This window comes from Falco rusticolus, chromosome 4, assembly GCF_015220075.1.
Source record: "Falco rusticolus isolate bFalRus1 chromosome 4, bFalRus1.pri, whole genome shotgun sequence".
Taxonomy (NCBI): Eukaryota; Metazoa; Chordata; class Aves; order Falconiformes; family Falconidae; genus Falco; species Falco rusticolus.
This window is the reverse complement of record NC_051190.1, coordinates 51790203-51816751: the sequence shown is the minus strand read 5'-3', so window position 1 is coordinate 51816751 and position 26549 is coordinate 51790203. Positions and strand designations below refer to the sequence as shown.

The window sequence follows — 26549 nt, the reverse complement described above, 5'->3', positions numbered from 1 at the left end:
GATTAGCATCAGCGCAGGGCGCAGCGGCAGGACACCCAGGGGACAAGGCACAGGGAAACCCACCAGAGCTCTGGGCTCGGTTCACAAAAGCTTTTATAAAAGCACATTTGAACGTCTTTGCCTTAAGAGCACAGTACATACAAGCAGGTACACAAGTCCCACCACCACTCAAACCCTTTCAGTTTCACCACTCAAACCCTAAAAATCATCTGAAAACGATGCAAACCAAACATCCTTTAAACGCCACAAACAGCAGCAAGAAGTCTGCTGGGTTCCAGTCTTCTTTTCAGGGTATCAGCTGCTCCGCAGGTGTTTAAACTGGAATTTGACTCACTGTGACTCATTTACAAGGCCACCACCTGAGACACCTCGGAGGAATCAAGCTCCAGCTCAGACTTTACGTAAAAGTCTGCAGATACTGGGGATAACGGCAAAGCGAGTGTGGAAAACAGCCCTCCATCCTTCAACCTGGGCATCTGTGCAAGGAGGGAGTGCAAACACCCAGGAGCACATCCCTGAGGGGTGAATCCTGCTCCAGCAAACAATTGTGCCCATTAACATGAATCCACACCAAGTCCCAGCTCCTCTGTCCCCCTCCCTCCCCAGTCCTGGCACAAAATGCCCGAGGACAGACAAGTTGGTTACTCCAGACATGGGAACCCCAGCTGACGGGCACTGCAGCCCCAAAGAAGGGCTTGAGTTTTACTGAAAACAGTCAAAATTGCTGTTCCCAATTCCAAACCACACACCAGGCAAGAGTCAGGGGAAGTTTTAAACTTTTACAAAAGGATAAAGAAGGCGCAATGTCAGCATTCCTACCTACCAGATCTCTGCCGTGCTCCCAAAGGCAGTCCTTTTATTCAGGGCATTTTTAGAGAGACCTATTCCAGGAGGACTCAATATTTCAAGATCAAGGGAACTTCTACCCTTTGTCTCCCTCTCAAGAGATGCACGGAGGTTCAGTGCTAGGAAATAGCAGACTGAACGCCCTGGACTCATGACTAATATTTGTTTAAAGGCAATTCAAACAAAAAACAATCTGAATCCTCCAGCAAGAGCTCAGATCCTCTGAGCATCAGCCCTCTGGTTTGGGGCTGGACTCCGTGTGCTCAGACACACACCCCACTTGTGCAACACAGGGCGTGCAATCCCCGCAGGCAAGAGGATGATGAAGCAACGGGGGCCACAAGCATCACCCAGCAGCAGCGGGAGCTCCCACCACAGCTGCTCAGACAGGCCAGCACCCTCCAGGGCTGCAGACACTCATCTCCCAGGTCCTAAACACCTCACACCAGCAAGCTGCTACCAGAAGGCATCCCAGTGGATTTCCACCCTGGGCTGGAGCAAGCAGGGCCACAGAAGTCTCCAAGCCACCAGATTTTCAGAAAGGAAAGGTATAACCCACCCACTTCGCAGCACGCTGGCTGGATGCAATGTCCCGCACCATTTTATTTGTCTTCACAACCACAAGTGCTGCCTCATTCTCTCTGGGAACATCACTCGGGAGGGAAGCTTGCCAGCAGAAGGGGATAGGATGTCCTGTTAGAGTGAGGCTCATTACAGCAGCCAGTGAATCCCTGCAAAGGGCTTGGCATGATCTCCTTGTCTGCAAGCCTCCAGAACAGAGCAAAGCAGCAGGGGCTGCACCACAGGCACCAGCACCACCATTGGCAATGCTTCTGCTCTCATGCTCCCTCGTTTCACCTCCCACACTCCTGCTTGCACGCACCTGAGGCTGGTTTGGCCTGGGGCACCTTCCTCTTCTTCAGCTCCTCATCTTCAGGCTCATAGTTTCGCAGTTTGAGCTCCCTGGGGAAGAAAGGGAAGAACACAGAGCAGTGAGAGACGTCCGTCCTGCCCTGGACCATGTGCTCTCACTAGCAAGGGGCAAGTCTGCGTCAGCAGCCGCTGGCAGCGGCCAGGGGCCAGCAGCAACCCACACAAAGCCGCAAAGGCAGGGTCAGCCGGGAGCTCAGCAGATAAAGGCAATGCCTGGGCAAGGCAAGCAGAGGCAGCTGGTAATGGACCAAGCTGTCCTGCAAAACTCTGACCTTCAGCCCAGCTCCCTTATAGGTCTCAACCCAGGGATAGACTCAGGACGGAAACACCAGAGAAGATCCACAACCAGGGAAAAAAAACGATCCCATGGAAAGGACAGGGACTATTTAGAGTACAAGGTGGTTACCCAGTTACTAGAAATGCTTCTGGAAGTGCTACAAACAGGGGTGCAGGTCAGCCAAGCAGTGCAAATAAGGGGAGCAAATTCAGGTTCCTGAGCAAGCAGGCAATGCAACTGGCAGTGACAGGGACGATGATATCCCAGCGGCATCCAGAAGTCCACCCATCCTTCCACCTCCCTCCAGGAGAGCTCAAGAGTCAGCAGACAGCCCTCTCCCCCATGCACACACCTCCCTGATATTTGGATGCTAATTCTCTCCTTCTTCAAGGCTGTTCTTTTTGCACCTCTCCCAAACAATTTGGGCCTCAAACTTAGGGCCATTACACAACCTCAGTCACGTGCACCCCCAAGCTGACTGCTCACTGAGGGCAAACCCTGCCCACTTCAAGCAGAGGCATTTCCAAAACCAGAGCCCTGAAAATCAAGCTGGCAGGACCCCATCCCACCTCCAGCTGCTTACGCACACCTACAATGCGCTCTGCAGGCTGCTGGATCTATATAACAGTACACTAGCCCACAGGGCAAATTAAGTAGATTAAACTCATTTAACACTGTCGATGGGTTTAATTAGCTTAAATAGAAACTGAGACACTTTGCTGCCCAGCAATGCTGCTGCTCCAGCTGTCAGCAAAGCCCTCGGCAGTGGTAAGGACGCAAAGGAGGACACAGAGAGCCCTGACACGAATGCAGGGGAGGACACTTGTATCAGGCAGGAAAATCATCAGTTCGATATTACCAGTTTTCCTCCCAGCAGACAGCTGATACCGGGGGCCAATTCCCTGCCAGACTTTACTGATGGAGAACTACGTGAGATACAACCCAACCCAAGGGCTTACAGTCAAAGCAAAGAGAGGCAAAATAAAGGGTGTAGAAGCTACAGTCCAAAGAGAGGTGAGAAGAGAAAGGTCAGCAGTCAGATGGCCACATTTATCTGGAAAGCACAAAAAAACCAACCCTGGAGGTCCCTGGAGCACAGCAGGAAGGTCCTACCCTTCCCACACCATCCCATCCCCTCTCTGGCAGCTGAATCCTCTTGCAAAGAGTCCGACCCACACCACAGCTGGTGCCATGGAGGTGGTGGGAGCACTTGGTTGGAGCTCAGCAAGATCAACAGAGAGAAATGCTACCAGCAGACGGGAAACCAGGACCCAGGCAGACTAGGAGACTCGCAAACGTTTCTCATGTAATCAAGCCCAGGTCCCCCAGCCCTTACATCAGTGCAACACCATGAAACAGGAACAACTTTCCCCAGCGCTGGGAGAAAGGATGCTTCACAGAAACACTGGAGAGATTAGCATGTAGCTGCAATACCTCCCCAAGATAAGAGCACCTTCACCCCAAAAAGACAAGCTGCTGTGAGCAGTTTTATGTGTATTTTTACACACGCATGCCCTGAGAGAAGGGATTTATTAAATTAACCTGTACTGATCACCATCAATCCCCAGCCAGAAAGGCAGATCTTTTCAGGAAGGCCGAACTTGGAAGATCAACTTTTTTTTTTTTTTTTTGCAATGGAGATACCATCTTAAGGTACACAGAAATCACCGTTATTCCATGGTTTTATGGACATCTCCACTTAGCAGGATTTTCTTGCTAACCTGGGAGGCCAGGGGAGGATGAGGAGCAGCTAATTCATTCAGGAGGTAACAGGACATCAGGCTGTGATGTCTAACATCTGGCCACAGGCTGGCTCACGCTTGCTGGAGAGAATTTATCTGACAAAGTGGCAGACCCTGCAGAATGCAAACTTTCAATATCTCCCAGGCTTTCTGGTCTCCTTAGCTCACATTTACGATTTACTTGCAGCTGAAAGGGAACCAAACACAGACTCCCTAGGGTCAGATCACCTAAAACAAGAGAGCTATGAGCTAAGCAAGCTGTTTCTTTTGGTCCAGCAAGATGTTAACATTTCAACTCGACAAACAATATTTTAAAGTCATAGTTTTGCACATGCAACAGAAGCACAGCTGCTCAGCCACAGCCAAACCAGCACAGAGCCGAGAGATCATCTTTTTGCAGCAGAAGCTCCCAGATCCCACATTTCAAAGGGAACACACCCCAGAGGTCTGGTTCCTGCTACAACGGTGTCCAGCCCTTCAGTAAATTGCTGCAGGACTTCAGCACCACTTGGGGAACACACAAGGAAGAGGAACTGGAGTTTAAACCTGCTCCCTGACGCTCTTCCCACCCAGAAAGCCCATCTCAGCTTGCAAAGAAAAGCCTTGCAGCCCAGCACTGCTTGCTGGAGGTTTCTCCACAAGATTAAAAAAATAAAACCACAAGGCACAACTTGGCAGGTTCTGCCACAGATGGGACAAGCAGCGGCGCGGGTCTGGCAGAAGGGGAAGCAGCCAGTGTGCTGGGGTGAAGAGAAAGGCTGTGGGGCTGCGCCTGGTGCCAGTGCTTTCAGATCCTTATTAAACCCATGCACAATCGAAAGCACCAGGAGAAAACAAACAAGAATTGATCCCTTTAATTAACTGTGCAAGGTGAGAGCAGCTCTCACACCTGCCTCCGTGCTCAGTGTTCCCTGCAGCCACATCCTCGGGGGGCTTGGGGATTTCAGCATGTACCAGCCCCAGCAATGCCAGCCTCACCAGGAGCCAAAGACTTGTCTCCTCCTACTTCTATGCATGAGTACATCTGTGAAGGCAGAGGGATGAGGAACAGGGCGGTGCTACCTCAAGTAACTTAAAAGCAGGCACAGGTGAAAAATTATATCTATATTTAGAAGAAGTCGCTGGTCTTCCACAGAAACGGGTTAAATAAAGTTCAGATGCAAGCGGTTCCTCTAAGTGCTGCATTCCAGAAAGACAGCCCAGTGCACAAGTGACAAATTATCCAAGTCGCCACGAAAACAAAAAAAAGAAAAAAAAAATAAACCCAGAGCTAACGACAGGCTCTCCGGCAGAATCGGATGTAGAAGTCAGGTTAGGGAGTGCAGGTCCCGGGGGCAGAGGGCACGTTACAGGGATGCACCGGCACTAACGTGAGTGCTCGTTGGAAAGGACTGAGCACCCAGACAAGAGCATGGTTTGAACCACTTGGCTTCAAGATGGGATCAAGCTTGTAGGTTTTATCAGCACCTCCTAAGTGATGGATGTGCCCAGCCCAGAAGACCCTTGAGCACCTTGTGCAGTGTTTCCCAGTCTGTATCAGCCTGACCAAGCCAGGCCTTATAGGGACGGAGGTGGTTACAGCCTTACAGCTGGCAGTGGGTGCGGGAAGCTCCTAGGATCGCACGAGGATTTGGGTAGCTGCTGCAGTTACCAAGGAAGGTGATGGATACAGCCTCCCAGCATGTCCTAAAAGCCCGTCAGAGGTGGCACATTCCCTGTTTTGGGTCCGGGATGCCTCAAAATCCACTTCCCACTCAGGCCCAGAGCTCCTCACTGAGGAAGGAGGAGAGACATCAGCTTTTCTTTGAAGCAGGTGGGTTGGAAATGGCATGGCATGCAGGGTATGTGCAGAATGCAAAGAGCTGTCTCGATGCAAAACACAGGACACTCAAAGCTGCCTGGAGGCTGTTTTTTGCCTTACTCCTCCAGCCCCAAGGGCTTTATGAGGTAAACATTTCACTCAATTGATCAACGGGTCTTTCCAAGCCTTCTGGCGAACCACCCGAATGCTGATGTCCTTACATCACAGCAGCACAGGGAATGGGTTTGCCAAGAAACTCTGTAACAGCCATTTCTTCAGATGTCACAGCATCCTCGCTCCCGTAGTTACTGTCACAGAATGGTCACTTGGAGATGCAGCAACCACACTGCTTCAAAAGCACTTTCCTATTCTTACCTCTATGAGGACAAAGCTAGGGGGCAAGGAAAGTTGACAAGGACATCTCAGATCAGAGGTGGGTGTCCTCCATGGTTCTTCACCTCTTGGTCTTCACATTGCTCTGCTTAAATGTCTCTTGTGCTCCTCAGCATCAACTCTAGGTATCTGATGAAGCTAGGGAGAGGGGGGAAAGATGCTTCTTCTGCTGCATCATCAAAACAAGGTGGTTTCAAACACCCAGATCTCAGCTGACTATTTTTGAAATGCCACAGTAGAGCCTTTCCATTCTTCAGACACAGTTCAGGAAGTCCAGGGCATTTTCAAGCCTATCTCTGCCATTCCAGGCAATTAATTTTCCGAAGCCCTGAAGAAATACCATCTGTTTTGAAATTTGCTGCCCTTTGACCCTCTCAAGCTGCTCCAGAGCCCCCATTTTCAGACCTTTTCATTTTTATGACAGCTATTCCAACTTGCTCGAAGCCAAAAGTCCTGGGCAACCATTTCCATATTGCCCTTTAAAGAGGAACCAGCACAAGAATGTCAATTTCTCTGCACCTCCAAAATTCACTTACTCCTGGGTGGTCCAGGAAGCCACATTCAAATGTGTAAAGAAATTACTGCTACAGAAGATACGAGGGAGGTCTCAGATCCTTAAAGGAGTGGTGGTTTGGTGGACCCTCCTCTGCTCCATCATGTGCTCCATGAGGGCAAGAAGGTTTGAAGGAGCAGGGACAAGGCAGCCAGACAACCAAGAACAGCAAAGCAGGAGACTTCTGCAGCAAACCAGGAGGTCTGGGGACCAAGCTGGAGGGAGCCCATTCTGGCTCCGGCTGAGCTACCGAAGAACCTGACAGGAGTGGGGATGCTGGGGAACCTGCAGGGCCATGCGGTGAAGGTGTCCCCTGGGGCAGCCCTCAGCTGCTCTTCAGTGGCAGCAAAAACTTCTCCTCGAACTGCCTCTTCCCTTTTCTGTTTCCAGTTGCAAACCGCATAGTAGAAGTACTTTTCAAGCTTTTTCTACAGGTTCCCTAATGTTTTTGCCAGGAAAAATTCACTGTATAGTGAGTGTAACTGACAAGCTTACTCTCTTTCCTGCCATCTGCAGACCCCACAGAAAGAACCAGATTTAGAGCATCTGGGCAGAGATTTCAGGCTCGGACTCTTACAACATCTTTGCTCCCCTCAGTCCCCCTCCCACCGACCCTCTGCACTTCTCTGCAAAGTCATCCAGCACATACAGGGTGCTGCCTGATCACCCATGGGTGCCAAGGGAACTCTACAGCACCTCACCCTTCAGGAGCACTGCAAGACTATACAGCAGCCATCAATCCTAACACAGACTGAATTTCACAACCTCCTTTTTTCTGTGCACTTCACTTTCCTGACCAGCTCATCCCCTTGCAGACAGCTTTGACATCTGAGGGCACCACCTCCTGCTGCAGCCTTCCTGGAGGCTTCCCTACAGCTGGGCTGGCTCAAAAGCAAGGTCTGTGTATCTCCAGGCTGCCTCACTGCCCACACTGAACTTTCCAGCAACGAGGATACACACAGAGACAACCTGTGTCTGCTCTGACTCAGAAACTAACATAACTTTCACATCCCACACGCACACCGCGTTAGTCAAGGCTCTCCTCGCACGCTCTCTTGCAGGAGGACAGGGACATCCCGAACACAGAGGTCCAGAGCTGTTGTTTGGTCAAGAGGACAAAGCTGTTGCCTTCATTCCTGGATTCCTCATCCAAGGCAGAAAAGGAGCAAGCAACAAGCAGAGGCAGAGACCCATCAGCACCCACCCTCCAAGGAAAAGAGCAATCTCTTTTCGCTGGGAGAGGGCTGCTCCTGCTCAAATAACTGAGCGTGTCAGAGCACATCCTCCTGCCTAAGCGCCTGCGAAAGGCACTCAAGGAATGCCAAAAAACCAAACGCCTCTATTAGCACTACGATCCCCCAAAACCTGCCGAGGCAGCTGGTTTCTCAGGACATGCTTCTCGGGGGAGGCACGGGTGGGGAGACACGTACCCCCGGGTGTTGCAGGAGGAGGGCTGCAAGAGAAGCTCTTCAAATGCAGGCAGGTTCCACGAGGTTGTCTGGCCTCCCACACTACTTCACCGGGCAGCTGAGTGCTTTCCAGGCAGACAGGAGCAACTTCAGCATCAGTAAATACAACCGGGACAAAACCCACACTCGCTCTGTGGCGTGGGACCCAGGCTGGTGACACAGCACCAGGAGCTGGCCGATGTGCAACCCTGACTCTGCCTGCATTGCGCAGCCATGCTCCGCACGCTGGCACAAGATCATACTTTGCTCTTACAGGGTTTCTCCGGCTTCTTCAGCTGGTGATGGGGCCAAAACAATCTGCCATCCTTGAGGCTCAAGCCAAAAAAGAAGCCCTGAAGGTACATTGGTAGCACATGGACATCCGCAGGACCTCAACATCTCCCTAGCCAGCCTCAAAACAGTGCCAAGCATGGCTTTGCTGCAGCTCTGCAATTCGATAACCACATGCAGATTCGCTGTCTCAGCTCAGAGCCAGCAGGTCTGTGAGCAAAATGATGCTCTGGGTAAGCTCGGGGTTACGTACAGCCTTGCCCCCACACCACACCAAGAGCTCTCCCACAGGCAGGTCAGATGGAGGTCTAAGCACCCAAAAATCAATACCCAAGGTGCTGTGGTTTGGTTACAGCATGGAGGCCAGCAACAATTGCCAAAAGAGTGGATGGCTGGGAAGATGCTGGGAACTCCTAGCCAAGGGTTGGGTAGGAGGGACCAGGGTTTCACCTTTGGCTGCTCAGCCTTGCACCCTGCTGCTGGGAACAGGCAGAGGGACATCAGCCTGTCCAAGGCAAAGCCAGGATCACCAGGCACCTGCTGAACACATCCAACAGCCTCTGTTAGGAGGGTGCAGCCAGGTTTCGGACCAGCTGAAGCTCCATGGGGCTCTCCCTACGAAAATAGATCCCAGGTACCTCCTCCAGAGACAGGCACAGCTCTAACCAGAGGGAAGGTCCACAACATCCTCACAGCTCTGGAGGGGAGAAGGCAGAGCATCAGAATGGAGACAAGCATCTTCAAGATGGAGCCCAGATCCTGCCAGCTCCTAAATCTCCCCAGCCAGTACCCCACTGGCTATCAGCCAGGTGGATTCAGCCATCAAGACTCCTGTTCTCCCTTCTCCAGCACCAAGCAAAAGGTGCGCCACTGCACAGCCTTGCCCATGCCCAGTTCCTCCCGCCATGGACCAAGCACTTCCCAATGGAGGAGGGGACACGCTCTCAGTGCCGGGAGAGGCGAGCTGGTGATGGAGTCTGACTGCTGGCCCAGTGTCCATCAGGACAAGCCACCAGTGATAACAGGTTCAGCTGTCCCCACAGATGTCGATCAAATAAATACACCATGTGTACCAAGCTCAGCCTACATGCAAACACTGCTGCCTCTCATATTTCATTACAGTTTTTTAATTCTTTTTATATTCTTTTTAAACTCTTCATTAAGCCCTCCATGCTTCAGGATGTACAGAAGCACATCCACATAGCAGTTATCCTTGCTACTGCCCTGGCTGTCCTGCCAAGCTAAAGCCAACACTGAACAGACACGCTGCTGTACTTTTTTGTGCAGAGATTAAAAGAAAAGTGGGTTTGACCTGCCCCATGACATTCTTCCCACAGTGAGGGGAGAGATCGGTTTCCCAACCCCTGCCTCCCCCAGCTCCTCCCAGAAATTCATCTCTGCAACCGGCACAGCACGGAGCTGTAATTTTAAAGGATGACTAAGTGTCGAAACACCAGCAGCTGATTAACAGCAGCCCACTGAAGCTTAATTTCTAGTTAAGTTGAAGATTTTTTTTTCCCTCCCTATCCAAGCCCTACCTTGTATTTTTATTTATACTTTCAAGAGCCCTGAGGAACTCCGCTTGCAGAACTGCAGCCCAGCTTTACATTTCAACTCCTCTCTGCTCCCTGAGAGGCAGCAATGCCAGCCCAAGTCAGCCACGGCTTTACACAGCACTCGATCTGCAGATTCCTGAGCCCCAAACCAAATGCTCTTCCCTGCAGGAATGGGGTGGAAGGGCCAAAGTCCACCCACACCCTGTTCCTTGCGAAGGTGGATTGCAGGCCGAAGGCGGATTGCAGGCTGCACCACAGTAGAAGGTGTTTCCTGGTCAGTGGGCTAAGCAGAACTGCTTAAATAATAACAGCAACGCAAGCTCTTCACAATTACAAATAAAAACTCCCCTGAGAGCTCAAATCAGGGATAGCCTGAGCTGAAATTGCTGCGAGTGTATCAGGGTTTCACGGAGGGCTTGGTCAGCACTTGTTCATGCAGTGTTAGCTTGCAATGTAACAGATAAAAACAAGGAAACAAAAAAAAAAAAAGAAAGAAAAAAGAGGGGGCGGGGAGATTTGAGTCTATCAGAAAAATAAACAGGAAGCTGCCAAAAGGCGTGTCATCACAGAGGCAGCAAGAAAATATTAGTAAAGGCAATGCCTGGCAGTTCTGTCCCTCCTAGAGTATGAAGAACGGTCTTGGGTGCAGGCTGGCACAGCAGGTGCAGCTGCTGGGATGGAGGATGAACCAGCCTGCAACGAAAGCCCTGGGCTGCTGGTCACGTTTCAGGGCAGTCAGTACACCTAAACCCTGCATATAGGCCACAGGATTATTTATTTAACCACTAGATTTCCCCTGCCCACATCATGCTCTTGGTGGTTTTCAGCTTGAGAAGGCAGCACAGCTATTGAGGTGCTTGTTTAGGTGTGACTGGTTTGCAGGGAAAGCAGGTTTCAGTTACCAGGGCCCATCATTTCTGAAATTCAGACTAAACACAAGCAGATTATCTCATCTTACCTTTTGCCACCAGCCAACAGGGCATTAGTGCCCACCAGTTCCCTTTTTCAAAGGGCTGAGAAAGTTCAGCTACACTATTGGGAAATAAAAATCTAAGACGAAATCAAGTTAGTGGCTCACCAGTCCTCCAGATCCTGTTAAAAATGCACATCCAATTCCGGCAACAGAAAAAGGACATTCAAGAAGTAAAACAAGATCTAAGAATCATCTCAGCCAGATTTGTGATTCAAACATTTCCTGCAGACTGGATCTTGCTCTCATTTGCCTTGCAAAGTTACGCCTGGATCCCGACAAAACATGCTGTAGTTAGACAGGCAAAGAGCTACAGAATCCTGTGAGAAAATCCATCTGGAAAGCAAGTTTTTCACCCCAAAACCTGCCACCTCAAAGGCATCACCCCCACAAATTTCAAGAGAAGCTCTGTGCCCACATCTACAGAGAGTTTCATGCACCGGCACAAAGCTGGCTGGAGACAGGGGTTCCTACTCAGCACCTTTGCTCTTTGCATATAACCTCGGTGAATTTTCAAGGGCATCACCCACAGGCAGGGGAAGGCTTTTTGCTGAACCTACCACAAGACGAGAGCTCACAAACAAGCACTCATGGAAAAAGTGATTTAGCAACTTGACAGCAGTGATGCTGAAGACCTGGTAAGAAACCACATCACCTCTGATATGATCCAGGCTGCTCAGTAGTGGTTAAAAAGCAGCAATCCCCAGCCTGAAAGTCAGTCAGAGTAGAAAAAAGATGGGTTTTTTTCAGAGATTTAGTGGACCAATTCATAATTCCCGTCTGGGAGCAGCACTGCACCACTGCTAGCCCAACGATGCCAGGTCATCACATGGTAAAGAAAGCCCAGGCATGACACTCATCAGCAGGCCACCGCATGCTGCATCAGCTCGCCACACAGCGTATCGAGTGGCAAGGCTGGAAAGCAAGAGGTGTTTATTCATTATTCATCATCATTTCCAAGATCTCTAGCTCCTGTTTCAGCTTCAGCCCAAACCTCGTGCCTCTTCCGGCACGAAATCCAGCCAAGGCACCTACAAACAAAGTTCAGCCTTGGTGGTGGTTCTCAAGAAGTGCTCCCAGCCCCAAACCCAGGCAGGCTGTTCTCAAGAAGGGATGCATTTTCTGCTGGGAGTTATTCCCAAGCAGCAGTAAGGATTTTGCTCTACTTTCTCGAACAGAGCACATGTGCTCATCTGCAGTACCTCCGATGCACACCTCCCACAGAGGAGGTTTCTAGCAGAAATGCAAAGAGAAAAGGTCACGTCCCACATCTTCAAATCAAATTTTACCCCCTGTCGTCTCCAAAAGAGACCTGATGGTGTTTTTAGCGGCAGGAAACCAACTGCACAGTCAGCTGGTCCTGCCAGGAGCGACACCCTGCCTCAGTTAGTTGTGTGCTCACATTTTCTGGTGACAAGAGAGAACAGCGGTAGGCCACAGTTAAACAGCCACGTGTACCCTGCAGGCCTCAGTTCATGGGGAAAAAAAACCCAAGAAAATCCACACTTCAAATGACATGCGTGCGGGGGACAGAGATGCAGCAATTCAAGGGAGCCTAAAGCAAGGCAGCCTAAACGCTCCCAGCGCCTCTGACGACACCACCTTCCCCTCGCCACCTCTAGGAACACTGCAAGTCAGCCCCAGGCTTTTCTTCTTTATTCCCCCATCTCAGATCACTTACACCATGAGATCAAATTCACACTAAAAAAAGGAATAAATTGCATGTTAGAAGCCAAGGAAAGATCCTAATTAGCAAACATGTGAGCGGCACCTGAACAATATGTACAAGAGAGACAAGTGGGAATAAATAAATAATTACTTGTGCTTGACAGTCTCTTCTTCATCATCTTCTCTGAGCTGCTTGTTCTCACGTTCACTGCTGTCCTTATTCTGAAAGAAAGAGAAGTTGTTTCTGTCAAGCCTCGGCCTCTCTGGAAATGACAGGGAGCAAACAGCAGCCCAGAAACCCTCCCCGCGGGCACTGGGCAACCAGCAAGGCGCGCTTTGAAATTATTCTTAAATTACGACACCTTTAAATTAAGCCCGTTTTCCTTTTTCTCCCTTTAGTATTCTGCTTGTACAGATAGCATGATAAACAAATGTAAGACCAGGCAAGGAAAATTTAATTTTCCTCTCGGAGGCAATCACGCCACTCAGCGCTGATATCCCCCTTATTACCGGTAACTGCATCAATTCAGAGAGCGAACAGCAAGCTGCAATCAATAACAGAGCTCAGAAACCTCATCCCATGTTCAAATTACCACCTCGCATTGAACAGCAGAGCAAAAGATCGGGGCACTGAGCAAAACAGAGGACAACCAGCAGCCAAGTACACCTTCACTGTGCCACTGTGGCAGGGACCTGAAGCTAAATCCCACGCTCCTGCATCCAGAAGAAAGGATGGATGTTACTGTGTTGGTTGAAGGGAACTACAGGCAGACAGAAGAGATGATAAAAGTTTAGGAAGTGAGCGAGCCCACGCTGGGCTGGCTCACGGCGCAGCAGATCACCTGCAGAAGTCCAGGGAGCACACATCGGAGCAGGCTTCGCACAGGTCCCTTTTATTTCTCCTAAGTAATCATTCTGGATGCTTTAACAGGTTGCAAAACAATATGGCAGGAATCAAACGGCAATCAGCATGACAAAGAGTCTAACTTCAGCTCCAGAATCACCATGCAGTAATAGAAATCAAATTTCTCTTTAACAGGGTGTTACGGTATTGTAGAGGCTCATTTTGCATCATCCAGACACTGGTACTAATAGCTTATTAGTCAAGTTACCACAATTATATTTATTACCCGAACAGGCACAGATATCAAACATTAACAATAACGAGCTGGAAAGGGTTTTGTTTGGTTCTCACACCAATTAACTAACTTAATTCAACCACTGAACAAAGTAGCTCTGCGGCAAACAGATCTGCCCATATTCTGCATATTTTGCAGAATATATTGTTATAGCAAGCACAGCGAATGAACAACTTCCTTGGAAGCTGTTGCTTTTCTGATTGAACACCCTCATCATCCTCCAACTAAAAAGCAAAACATGGCAGCCCTAGCAGATAGCAGATGAAATCTTTATTTCCTTGAGCATGGCCAGTTCCAGGAGGAGTGCTATCCAAGTTAACGGGTAATAAATACACAGCATTTGTAATATATGGCTACAACTCACATTGCCACAAACACAGGGCCCGCTGTCCAACACTCATCTACCTTTCAGCAGGAACAGCTCAAAGACCAGAGAAACAATTTTCAAGAAAAGTCCTTTCATTGCACCACAAAGGTTACCGGTCCTTTTCATGCAGTTCAAAGAGACGAAGCCCTTTAGGTCAGTCTGTTCAAATTCTTTTTTTCAACCTGGAAGAGGTTCCCATCTTGCTTTGGAAAACTGCTTTGAAAAATTGATTATAACCAGAACATGACCAATACCACTTGCAGGTCAGAAATTACACTGATTAGTTACGTGCTGTATTAAAAACTTCGCTGGAGAGTTCAGACATCTAACAGCCAACGTCAGGATATTAAAATTATTTACCAGCTAAGCTTGTTCTTAACCTCTGAAAGGACAGAAAGGTCTTCCTAGTGAACAGCTTACTTACCACGTGCATCTTGACTATACGAACTTTAAAACTCTGTTCTGCGACCTGGGTTAAAAATTAGATTACGTGCAAACAGGGAAGAAAGCCAGGAAATGGCTCAGTTCTGGTTCAGGCTCATCAGTCACTGGAGTTGCTCAGGTTCAGCTCCTGATCAAAGGGCAAGAAAAAATGGTCCTGTCTTTTTAGAAAGAAAGCGAAAATAATAAAAATCATCCCTAAATCCTATATTTAGTTCAGTTTTAAATCTCTGTTTGCAATTGTATTTTTATAAGTCCACAGTAACCTTGTGATACTTGCACAGCTATTTCTTGTTCAGTGAAGACCCTGAGCTTGGCTGGGTAGAGCACACGCAGCCCGCTGTCACTTTCTGGTGTGAACTTTGGGCTAGGTAATATTTAGACACCCTTCAATCCACATTATTTAAAGTTGTGGGAAGAACCTTCTTGGACTCTTAAGTCCTTTCTCATTCTTTTCATCTTTTCGTACTTTTAGCACACACGCACAGAGTCTGCATTCCCCTCATTCTTGCTAGAATTTTATCCAGGAGGGTTACAAGCAGGTTCAGAAATCCTGAGGAGATATTTGGCAAAAATATTCGCATCAAGGTGTGGCTGTTTGTCCCAGTGCAAGCCTACACTCTTCGCAGCGCTGCAAATATTTCGTTTCCCCGTGCACTGAAATAATTTAATATTGAAATCCTACCGCTCTTCTAGAGCTTGCCCAAAATTCCCAATTTCAATTTATTCCCCATTACCACCCAAATAATTTCTGAAGTCTTGGTGATATTTCTAGAAAAACTGAGCACACCACCAGCAAATGCAGCTGCGTACAAGTCCTGTAGTGCCTTCAACCTCAGGATTTCTTCTCCGCTACAGCTCTCCTCGTAGCATCCCGGCCAGCGTGGAGCAGGCGCGCTGCCCTTCGGCAACAAGAGAACGGGTGCAAGAGTCTCCCTGGGGATGTCCTGAGCTGGGAAGAATGAGATATGGTGCCTCTTGCAGTTCAGCAGAAGGGAACAGAGGCTAATAAGGATTGCAGCACAGTTCAAGGAGACTGCATAACTGCATGTAACCATTTCCAGCCTGTTTATCACTGACACGAAAGCCCTCTAAATTACGCTCCCTGCCATTATCTGCTGCTAATCAGGATCCACCAGCTACATCAGCATGCAAATGGAACCCAAACAAGTTCTGAAATGGATGTCTGAAGTCAGGCCTCCCCCCCTCCCAGCCCTCAGCAAGAGAAATTAATGCTGGTTCCCTGTTTGCAAAACGGTCTGTAAACAAGATTTCGGTTTCATGAGCAGAGTGACAAAAACCCCCAGCTATGGTGCAGAGACGACGCATGGTGAAGAAGCCAGAAACCTCCAGCAGCTCTGCAAAGAGACAGCTGGTCACCCATTTAAAAAAAAAAAAAAAAAGGGGGGGGGGGTTTCTAAAGCAATTATTTGATGGATGAAGCAAAGAAGGATCGCTGCTCCGCTTCTGACTGCTGAGCTCTTTACTTGCATTTCCAGCCACACTGCACCTTCCCCCTGCACACGCTCCCTACCCACAGCTTACCACGAGGGCTTCCTGTGCTGCCTTCACGCGAGCTGAAAAAAGGCCAAGTTTTAAGATGACAGCAGCTTACTCTAGATGCTGCGTGGAGGGAGCCGTCACGGGTTTCTAAATATACATATAAATTGCAGCTGATTCAAAGCACTTCTCAATGGGTTTATGCTGGAGCAGGCAGCAAGCGGGGCGGGCAGCTGGCAGTGCCCAGCCAGCCAGGCTTTGGAGAAGATCCCTCCTCTGCCTTCTGCACTTCTTCACCCAAAATGCTGGGGTTTCCTGCTGTATAAGAAAGCTGAATTTTCAATTACTCCAGCAGAAAGAGACAATTGAAGTGTCTGCAGCCCTAGAGACTGACTGCACAACAGCAGCGGGAGATGGAAAGCCAAGGACTGATTCAGTGGTTGCAGCAGCTTGATCTGTATTTCCCCTCAGACAGGGACCGTTTCTCCTCCGTCAGCACCAGGGATGTACCCTGTTGCTTGGCACTGCCCGTAGCTTTGGCTAGCAATAGAAAAGTTTTAGCAAGCTTTCCCTACACCCCCTGCACTCTCCAGATAGTCACCCAGAGCATACCCTGAAATTATATTCAAAACTAACACCTTAGTCTGAGCAAACACAGCCAAGTTCTTAAGGGAATGCCTATCAGAAGTCCCTGGGGTACGAACAAAGAGCTGGGGCAGAGCTGAAACATCCTCACACGCAGGCACAGCATCATCTGCGGAAAGACTGTATGTGCACTCATCGACTTCAGTGCAAAGGCTGTTGGAGCAGCTTGCACTGCATCCATCCGCGCTATAAATTAACCAGCCTAAGATATGAAGCCTCCTTTTTTACAGTAACTTGATGAGCATAGCTGAGAGACAGTGGTACTCAAAGCCGTTAATAACTAGACGGAAAAGTAAAATAATAAAAAGGGAAAAAATAATGTCCCCTTGATACTCAGCTTACTGCAGAACCAGATGACTAACCGCCCTCGCAGAGCAACAAGGGTTTGCAACCAACGTCCCCTTCCTCCTGCGCACAGCCAGCAGTGCAGGCAACGGCTGCAGCAATGCGGGGCAGCTTCCCTCTCCAGCTACTCCTGCACGCGCAGGACCTGAAACCACACGCAAGATACAGAGCCTGAGGCGAGGATGCTGTGCCTCCTTGGGACAGAGGGCTGGAAAAGGCAGATCCTGTTACCGGAACCATTTATTGATACAGAGAGAGCCTCTCAAAGCAAGCGGCTTATCTTATAGCTCTGTGTTTTACTGCTGCCCCATCTCTCTCCTCTTCCTCCTCTGCCCATACTGGATTTATCTGGTCCCTCAGGACTTTGACACAGCAGCAATGTCTTTTGCTCCAAATTTTTGTCTTAAGATCTGCCCCTTCATCGTCCCCTTCAAGTGTTTCTGTTCAACAGCTGTGTCACAACTTTCGTTTCTTAACTCAGGAGAGGAAGTATTCCGCCCCAAAGCAGTGTTTGCCCCGATTACCGGTTTGTCCTTCACGTGGTTTAATGCTTTTCCCTTTGCTTGCTGGTGCTCACTTCCCACAGGTGTGCAGCAGCAATTCAACTCTCACTACTTTTCAGTTCAAATTCGTTTTCTCGCATTTCAAACCTTAACGCCACAAAGGGAGCCAAAAATAAGCCTCTGCTGTTCCACTCTCGTTCTAGCGATTCCTCTTTTCAAGGCACCCTGTGGCGAGGTGTTTATTATTAGCTGTAAGTCATAAGATTGGAGACACACACACAAGTCTACATGGCTGTTCACCAACTGCCTGCAAACAAAGTCATTCCCATCCTTCAGTCTCTAGAAGGAGATGCTCCAAAGATAAACTCCCAACATTAAAAAGCTTACTGGCTTGTAGTCTCTTACCTATTCTAATTTGCAGACATCGCAACTGGCAAGCCTTGGCTTACAGCTACTGACATGAAGACTTCTGCTCTGCAGACTCCCACTCTTCACAAAGAGGTCTGAGCCAAAGAATCTAATCCACAGCATGCTCAAGGTGTAAATCCAAGAAGATTTGCATCAGGTTGTTCAAAGAAGGGTGTCAGCTGCCTCCCTGCAACACCCGCAAGGCCCATAATGAGCTTTACATGGGATCAGTTAATAGTTTGTGCTCCTAGCTGAACACACATGGGAACTCGGATGATGTCTGCAAGGTTCAGAACCTGCGTCCTGCAAAACTGGGATGTAAACCACATTATTCGGTCAGCGTTAACTGCATTGGTTTGTTTTCCTCCCAGCCAGCATCAGGCAGAGAGAATATATCCGACAGTTCAATATTCAGAGATAGACAGGGACAACTTGGTAAAAATATTTCCTAAGCATGGTCGAGCACTTGGGCGTAGCAGGAGGGCAGCGAGGAGGAAGGCTTCTGGGTTATTACTAGGGAGATGAGTCCATCTCCTCTCACCACCCACAACCCACAGTCCTGTCAGGCAGAAGTTTGATTTCCCTGCTGAAGAACAACTGGATTTTATTGAGCTCCCATTGCAAAATAGGAGGCTGCTCCAGCACTTTGGGGAAAGCACCAGGTTTCACGTTCTACCACTTCCCAGACTTCAGGCAGACTTATCACAAAGCAGGAGGTAAACCTTGATAATGAGCAGAGAGGAATGCGGTCGTGGAAGGCATTTCTATCAACTCTCCCAGTGTACAGCCAAACTTTGCATATGAAATTACAAAACATGAGACTCACTTTACCTGCAGGAAAGCAAACTCTCCTACCCGTCATATGCTTCCCTGCATGTGGAGCAGGTCTTGACTACCTGCGAGAAGCATCTGCTCCAGGGAATACAACGTTTTGAAGAACATGAAACTTTCCCCTGGGCTTCATCACATTTTAATGATTTTTTTTTTTTTTTCTTGCTGGTAGGTGCCTACCCAGCTATTTGGTGCCTTCCACTATAATAACAAGGGAAGCAGCTCACTTTGCATCACATTCAAAGATTTAAGGCCAAAAGGGATGTTTAAATCACCTTGTCTGACTTTTAAAATGCCTCTGATCTGGAAAGTCTCAGCCAGTTATCCCTACGCTGTGGCAATCTGCATCTCAGTAAAGCATCTTTTCCAAGAAAAGGGAAAGGACACAACCTCATCCTGAAGACAAGAGGTGGAGGAGCTGCTCCTCTCTTTAGCAGCTTCGCCTAAAGCCCATATGACACAATAACTTATTTCCAGTTATCGGTTCCTGCCACTCATTTCCAAAGAGCATTTTGCAGCCAGCACATTTAAAGGGTGCAAACACTTGCGTGCTACAATCAAGGACGCTTCTCAAATCTTTTTGATAAAACACCAGAATAAATATGGCTCTCTCTTCCTACCCCCACCCCAGCCCACCCCCCCATCAGTGACTTCATTAAGATGTCTCCAAATGGCCACACTGAACAACCACATGAACCATGGCAAGATGGATGGGACACCGTCCCTCACCCGATACAGGAGCCCAAGAAACAGCTTCCTTCTGAACGCAGCTGGTTTCCCAGAGATGAGCCCATTTTATGGATGAGCCCAGTATTTTCCCCATGCAGGTGGTACGGAGCACACATCCGCATGCCCCGCAACCCTTTTTTGCTCAAAAGGGCTCATACTTATCACAAACAGATGACAGTTGCGACTCAGACCTCACCAGCCTTCAGACTTTGAGTCAGCCATCATTTAGGCAGCAGAAAATTTACACATATTTCCAAACAATTAATGGAAATACTGGGTGCACAGGCCCCTAAACGCAAGGCTTCTGCCAGATGATGATTCCACGTTGACAGCTATTAAGCTATCGGTTACCCCTTTCAGAGCTGTAATTTTTAACGAGCATGTTGTGCAATACTAACCCTTCACTAAATCAAATTTACATGACAAAAATGACACTCCCTTTTTCTCACTCTTAGTTAAAAGACTTGCAAATCAGGCTCTTCATCATTCTGCTCAACACCAACAACAGTCAAACTGGCTTCACCCAAGTTACCCCTCTTGCCTTTATTTTTAAATAGTGGTGTTTTCTTAGCACTTTTCCAGTCCTTTGGAATTTATCCAATATTCAGAAAAGATTTAAATCAAAACACAGCAGGCCAACAATCTCTATGACTGATTATTTCAGGATTCCTATGTGCAAATTACCTACAACTGCTGATTTTAAGTGGTTTTGCTAGATGTCTAATATCCCCTCATCACCGTTGATCTGGAAAGCAGCTCATCATTCCCATATGACACAAGTGTGTCACTTAACTCCTTCACAAATACACTTTATAAACGGAAGCTTCTATTTGTTTCCTTCTCTCCTCTCCACCGACTTTCAAAAATTTCTGTCTGGGAAATTGCTTCCCCCTCTAATCAGGGTTGGCCTTCACCCAAAACTACAATAACCAAATTGCCATGTTTTGATATCTGCCTAAATCCTCCAACTCGTATTTCCATGCCTCCCCAGCTTTAGCAGAGCTGCTCTGTCAAATGTCGCAGGCTACTTAGCTGGCCCTGAGTGCCCATATCAAATGCAACCCAGCCACAGCTAGCCATCCCCTGGCAACCCCTAAAAGTCAACAAAATGACCCAACAGTTTCTCTTCCTAGGAATTAATACAGACTTACTTTCCTTGGGGATTGACCAGAATACTAAATATCTCCTTATCTTTCATTTAAGGCTTAAGGGATGGTCACGTTACCAGTCAAGTGCTTCTTCGGCACAAATAACTGTCTCTTTTTGAGGAGTTAAAAAGAGGTCAGTGCCAGAACAAAGCAAGTTTGATCTTTCAAGCTATTCTCTGCCAGCTCAGCTGTGGCTGTTCCTATTCCCACTTACTGGCTGCCGAGAGCCAGCCCCAGGGAGCCCATGCAAGGCAAAGTGCTAGCGTTCGTATCAGCAAAAGGAGCAGCCCACACAACCGCCCCTCCTCCTGTCTCTTGACAGCTGGGAAGCTCCTAGGTCATATAGTCTGATTTTCTGCACAAGCAGACGACTTCATCCAGGTAACGAGCATTCATCTTGTTCGGTGGTTATATTCACCGTTTTCCTTGGTATTTCTTTGTCCTAAGCATAAGTGGCGGTCAGGTCAGCTCTGATGTGAGGACGGAGCTCCCGTGCCTTGGTCCAAGCATGGCACATACTAGTACTTTGGCTTCCCACTCAGCCAGGATTTAAGCTTAGATGTCCTTGAAGTCTGGCAAGGCACTGTTGTGCAGCCCTGCTCTCACCTCGCTGCTCTTTCAAGACGTTTAATGCCAGAATGCAAAAAGCTAAGTCATGTCACCAAGTAGCTAAAGGCTTCTATTAGCAATACAGCATGTTTTTAAACCAGTAGACTTTCAGTTCTTTAGTGTAGCCAAAATAGGATCTCACAATAATATGTTACAGCAAAAAATTCTCAACATAAAAACATTAAAAGTATACTCAGTACCCGAAATCCACTGATATTTTTCAAAAGCTGTTTCGAAGCCATTTGCTCATAGCAACCCTTGTGGTAATTCTATAAAAACATGATGTTTAAGAGCCGAACTTGTGTCCCTGCTGCTTATTCCTTATTGAAGTCCTAATCCTAGTTCAGTCATAGCTGGTTACTATGGAAATGGTTAAATCAGTGCCCGAACAGCGCAACCTCCCGTAAGAAACAAACACAAGGAACAAAACTGCCTCTGAAAATTAAACACCTTGGTTTATGTCCCTGCCTCCAAAAAAAACTTCAGCATTTCCAAAAGGAAAGGTATTTCTAACACCATATTTTTTTAATAATTGTGCTGTTTATATAGTAAATAAGGACAAATATTTCTTCCCTTCAAAAAACCCAAAATGACTCCAAAGTGGCTGTGTTGGTTTTTTTTAAATACACCTACTATCACGATTTCAGAATCCACGTGTTTGCACCGCAAACACTGCTGTTGAACAGCAAAGACTGGGGAATGTTTCTGGCAGCAAGTTGCTGTCCCCTGGTGAAATGAGTGACAGATATTCCCCTGAGATCAGAACTACAAATTTTCTGTTGAAGAAAAGGTGTATGTGAAAATACATGAGTTTCAATTCGATGTGGAAAGTTTGAGGGGGAAGAAGTAAACACTTCTGAGCAGGAAGAACTAGACACTTTAAAGCGAAAATGCTTTTTCAGGCAACGCAGAGCTGGAAACACCATGAATAAGCTTCTCCATCCCAATACAGCAGGAATGTCACTAACTCCTTTCCACATAGGGCACAGTGAAAGCAAAATCTAAGCTACACAGAACAAGAGCACTGGGGCTTGCTGGCTAAACCCCTGTGCACTCCTAAGTCTACTGGTTCCCTCTAATAGCTTTGCCCAACGGGCTAGAGAAGAACACCATTTCACACTAAATTTCCTTGGTGTCACCTATTTTGGACAAATTCTTACCATTCTTCCCCAGGCCCTGAGTAAGTTTAAGATTACATTTCATTCTACATCCCCACCCCAGTATTAATCATGACACTGATCCAATCAGGTCATGACAGTTCGCACCAGCACCAGATGCTGCTCCAACACCATCACCAATTCTGTTAGCGATGGACATGTCCATGCGTTGGTGTTGCCCGCGTTAGTCAGCTATTCGAGGTGCTCTGCCACTGCCCTCAGATCTGCTGCGAACGACGAGTCCTCTCCCAGTCCCAGTCCCAAGCATCTCCCATATCACCAAATCATAAAGTGATTTGGGTTGGGACCTTAAAGACCTCCTAGTCCCACCCCCGCCACGGGCCCCCTTCCCCCAGCCCCGGTGGCTCCCAGCCCAGTCCAGCCTGGCCTTGGGCACTGCCAGGGCTGGGGCACCCACAGCTGCTCTGGGCAGCCCGTGCCGGCGCCTCGCCGCCCTCACAGGGAAGGATTTCTCCCTCAGCTCTGATCTCCATCTGCCCTCTCTCAGCGCAAAGCCGTTCCCCCTTGTCCTGGCGCTGCAGGCCCTTGGGAAAAGCCCCTCCCCAGCTTCCTCGCCGGCCCCTTTGGGTGCTGGAAGGTGCTCCAGGGTCTCCAGGAGCCTTCCCTTCTCCGGGCTGAACAGCCCCAGCGCTCCCAGCCCGGCTGCACAGCAGAGGGGCTCCAGCCCTCTGGCCATCTCCGTTGTCCCGCTCCTCGTTAACACTAAATTGACACTAAATGTTAATGCAAGGCTCTGCTCCACCCGAACTGCCCCTCTGCAGTGAAGCCACAGCCCTGGCTAGCGAGACACCGCACGCTGCTAAGAAATACCTCCTCAGCCCTTCGGTGGGAAGCAGCAGGGAGCCCCACTGTGCTGGCACAGAAAGGCTCACATGTTGAGAGAGAATGGATGCAGCTGCTGATTGGCAAAAGCATCAGGTAATTAACATTTGAGAGGTAAAGTGGTGCTTTTCCGAGGTCTGAGTCGAAAATTGAAAATCACTTCTCCAAAGGAAATATGCACAGCCAGAGCCACTGCCTTAAACACAGAGCAAATGCCCATTAGGGATCGCTTAACTCCTAGTCTGCAAAGATGCAGGAGGACCATCCACCCGTGCAAGGGCAGGGCAAACGCGTTTGAAGGTGGGCAGTAAAAGCATCGGTCCCTACCACCCACTAATACGAGTACTGGTATCAGAAATGTAAAGTTTTATGGGTTTTGTAGGCTGTGTTCATAGCATTGACACGTTTTGAGGAGACACAGCCAGCCCTTCTGAAAATGCAGCACTGGCAGCAGGCAGAGCAGACCATTACAGCTTGTTCTACTAACGACAAAACTCCTTTATATGAATTTGACAGGTTAATGTGCTCACAAGAGTCATCCCACCCTCCAGTAAAATCTGTTGATTTACAGGATGTAACACTCAGGAATCAGCTGAATCTCTACCAAAAAAGGGGGTTTAACTCGAGAAATAATTCTGTTTGTGCCAGAGCAATAGTGTGCTTGTTTTAACCCCCATCACATCTTCACTAAGTCATATAATTTTTGTCTATTATCGAGGAAGAACCAAATGGCTTTTAAAAAAAACCACCTGTTAGTCATATCCAAGCCAAGAAGCCACCACTGCAGGCGGGGACAATGTTCCAGTTTTGTTGTTCTCTGGGGTGGGAGGGAAGAGAGGGCCAGGCTGGCTTGCTAGGATTTTAGAGGCATTTCAGTGAGTTAATACATCACTTCTGTTGCTCTCGGATAAAAGCAGAGACAAACCCAAATGCTACACATGGCCAGTTTCATTTCTCCAAGGAAGGGGAGGGGGGAGAAGGGAGGGGGGGGGAAATGAGAGAAAAAGACTATAACCAAGTTTGTGTTTACACACTAAGGCCTTGTTGAAAAGTTAAAGGTTTGCTGCAGCCAAGAAGCTCCACACATGAAACCCCCCAATCCCATATTTATATTTAAAAAAAAATTGTTAAACTACTGAGAGTTTCACAAATGTAAATCACAGCTTTGCATGCGCTAATTAAGTGGTGCCACTTGGGCGCAAGACAAACCTAACTGCATTTTTGGAGCTGATGATTAACCTATTTTCTGGAGGTCTCTTTTTCCTCTTCATAAATTAAACAAAAAAGCCCGTTGAAAAGCAACGTCAGCTGACCATACAGCAACACGGCCGCCGCTGCCCAGCTACCCATCCCTGCCGTGGATTTTCCTTTGCTTTTTTGCATTTAACTGTTCTCCCAGGCAGAAAGATGCTGGGGAAGCTTGCGTACTGATGGAGATCACCCAGACCATCCCAGCTTCGTTAGTATTATAAATCATTTGCTTGGAGGCTACAAGGGAACTAAACTTTAAAAGAAAATTCCTCTACAACTAACAGCAACCTTATGTTCGTGTAGCGAAAGGATGGCCCAGCAACACACAGCCATTCATTCAGGCTTTTTACAACACATTATTTCAGCAATGCGATTTTAATTTCCTCAACCGTGAAATTGGGATGGTTTAAACCCACCCGAGAGGGATGCTGTGAGGCTAAACGAACACATAGGCTTGGCAAATAACTCAACAATATCATATATGGTGCAACACGGGTATTTACAGTCCAGCACCGAAGTAATTGGGCATCACAGTGAACCACGGCATGCATAACTGCAGGTTCTTTTCTCTGATTCGCACAAGGTCACAGGGGACTCTCAAGACATGTACCAAACTGGCCGAGAACAAAATGCTTAACTGAAAAACAAAATAGCTCCTTGCAGAAATACAGACACAAAGCTGCCTTTGAACATTCCTTCTCCATATGCTGCAATCCTCTACTGGGCTGCAGTGGATCATAGGATTATTAGGGTTGGAAAGGACCTTTATCATCACATCCAACTGCTAACCCAGCACTGCCAAGCCCACCACTAAACCATGTCCCTCAGTGCCACATCTACATGTCCTTTAAATCCCTCCAGGGACAGTGACCCCACCACCTCCCCGGGCAGCCTGTCCCAGTGCCTGACCAGCCTTTCAGGGAAGATGTTCCCCAACCCCCAATCTAAACCTGCCCTGGGGCAAGGTGAGGCCATTTCCCCTTGTCCTGTCACTTGTTCCTGGGAGCAGAGACCGACCCCCCCTCGCTGCACCCCCCTGTCAGGCAGCTGCAGGGAGCGAGAAGGTCCCCCCTGAGCCCCCTTCTCTCCAGGCTGAACCCCCAGCTCCCCCCTGAGCCCCCCCCAGGCTGGTGCCCCAGCCCCTTCCCCAGCCCCCTGCCCGGCTCTGGACACGTTCCAGCCCCTCAGGGTCTGGCTGGTGCTGAGGGGCCCAAACTGAGCCCAGCATCCGAGGGGCGGCCCCCCCAGTGCCCAGCGCAGGGGGACGGGCACTGCTGACCGCCTGGACAGGCTGAAACCCCTGCAGTACGGCAGCAGCAACTCAGGCAATGGACCCAGCAGCGAACACGGCATCAAGCAAATGGCATGGAAATTTAGCATAAGGTTCTGACATGGAAAACAAAGTAGATGGCTGACGAGAGCATCAAGGGCTCTTCAACAAGAGGTCAGCAAGAACCTCAGATACTTGTCTTGTTGGGAAACTGCCCAGAGAAAGGGTGAATTCCCCAGTGCTGCGGGGGAAACTGCTGCAGCTAGCTGCAGCAAAAAGCATCACAGTCTCAATGCTCACAGGGCGGTGTACCCACTGGGAGGAGAAGCAGTGGTGCCTCACCGTATGGAGCGGGATGAGCTCTGACATACCCAGAGGGTGAACGCCACAGCTCCAACAAGCATGTTTTTCCTCTAGACTGGTCTAATTTCCACCTTTCTGCAAGAGCTCTAAGCCAGGAAGGAGAATAGTGTTGTGTCAGTGGGGGGTGGAAAACAAGCCCTCACATTCCGCCAAAAAAAAAAAAAAAAAAAAAAAAAAGGCAAAAAGCTCTTTGGTCAGCCTTGCCTCCAAATTCCTCACAGGGCCACAACCAACCAGTAATGAGATGGGAAGGGAAAAAGGATCCTCTTCCACCTGCACTGAAGTGTGAGGCTGCAGGAAGGAACGAGCACACAGGGATTCCCAAAACCAAGCACAGCCTGATTAACGCTCAAATCATGCAGAACAAAATGTTTTACCCATCCATCTGCTCTACGACTGTGCCGAGTAATCCCAACCACACGACATTTTGCCGACAAGGTCGATAATGCTGTTCTCGCACCACCGTCTCTTGGAGAGGCAAGAACTAGAGACTGAGAAGCTTTTGTGCCACCGTTACTAATT

The 26549-nt window shown here is 48.5% G+C and overlaps 1 protein-coding gene across 2 annotated transcripts in view; it reads right to left on the bottom strand.

Moving 5' to 3' along the window:
• Nucleotides 1-26549, bottom strand: part of CCDC12 (coiled-coil domain containing 12) — a 42021-nt gene that overhangs the window by 1893 nt on the left and 13579 nt on the right. Inside the window, exons 2-3 of one of the 2 annotated variants that reach the window (XM_037386140.1) lie at nucleotides 12630-12700; nucleotides 1730-1809 (exon numbers count right to left, since the gene is read on the bottom strand). In XM_037386140.1, coding sequence (XP_037242037.1) covers nucleotides 1730-1809; nucleotides 12630-12700 — 151 coding nt within the window. The remainder of the gene's footprint in view (nucleotides 1-1729; nucleotides 1810-12629; nucleotides 12701-26549) is intronic. The other variant, XM_037386139.1, reaches the window with a different exon arrangement.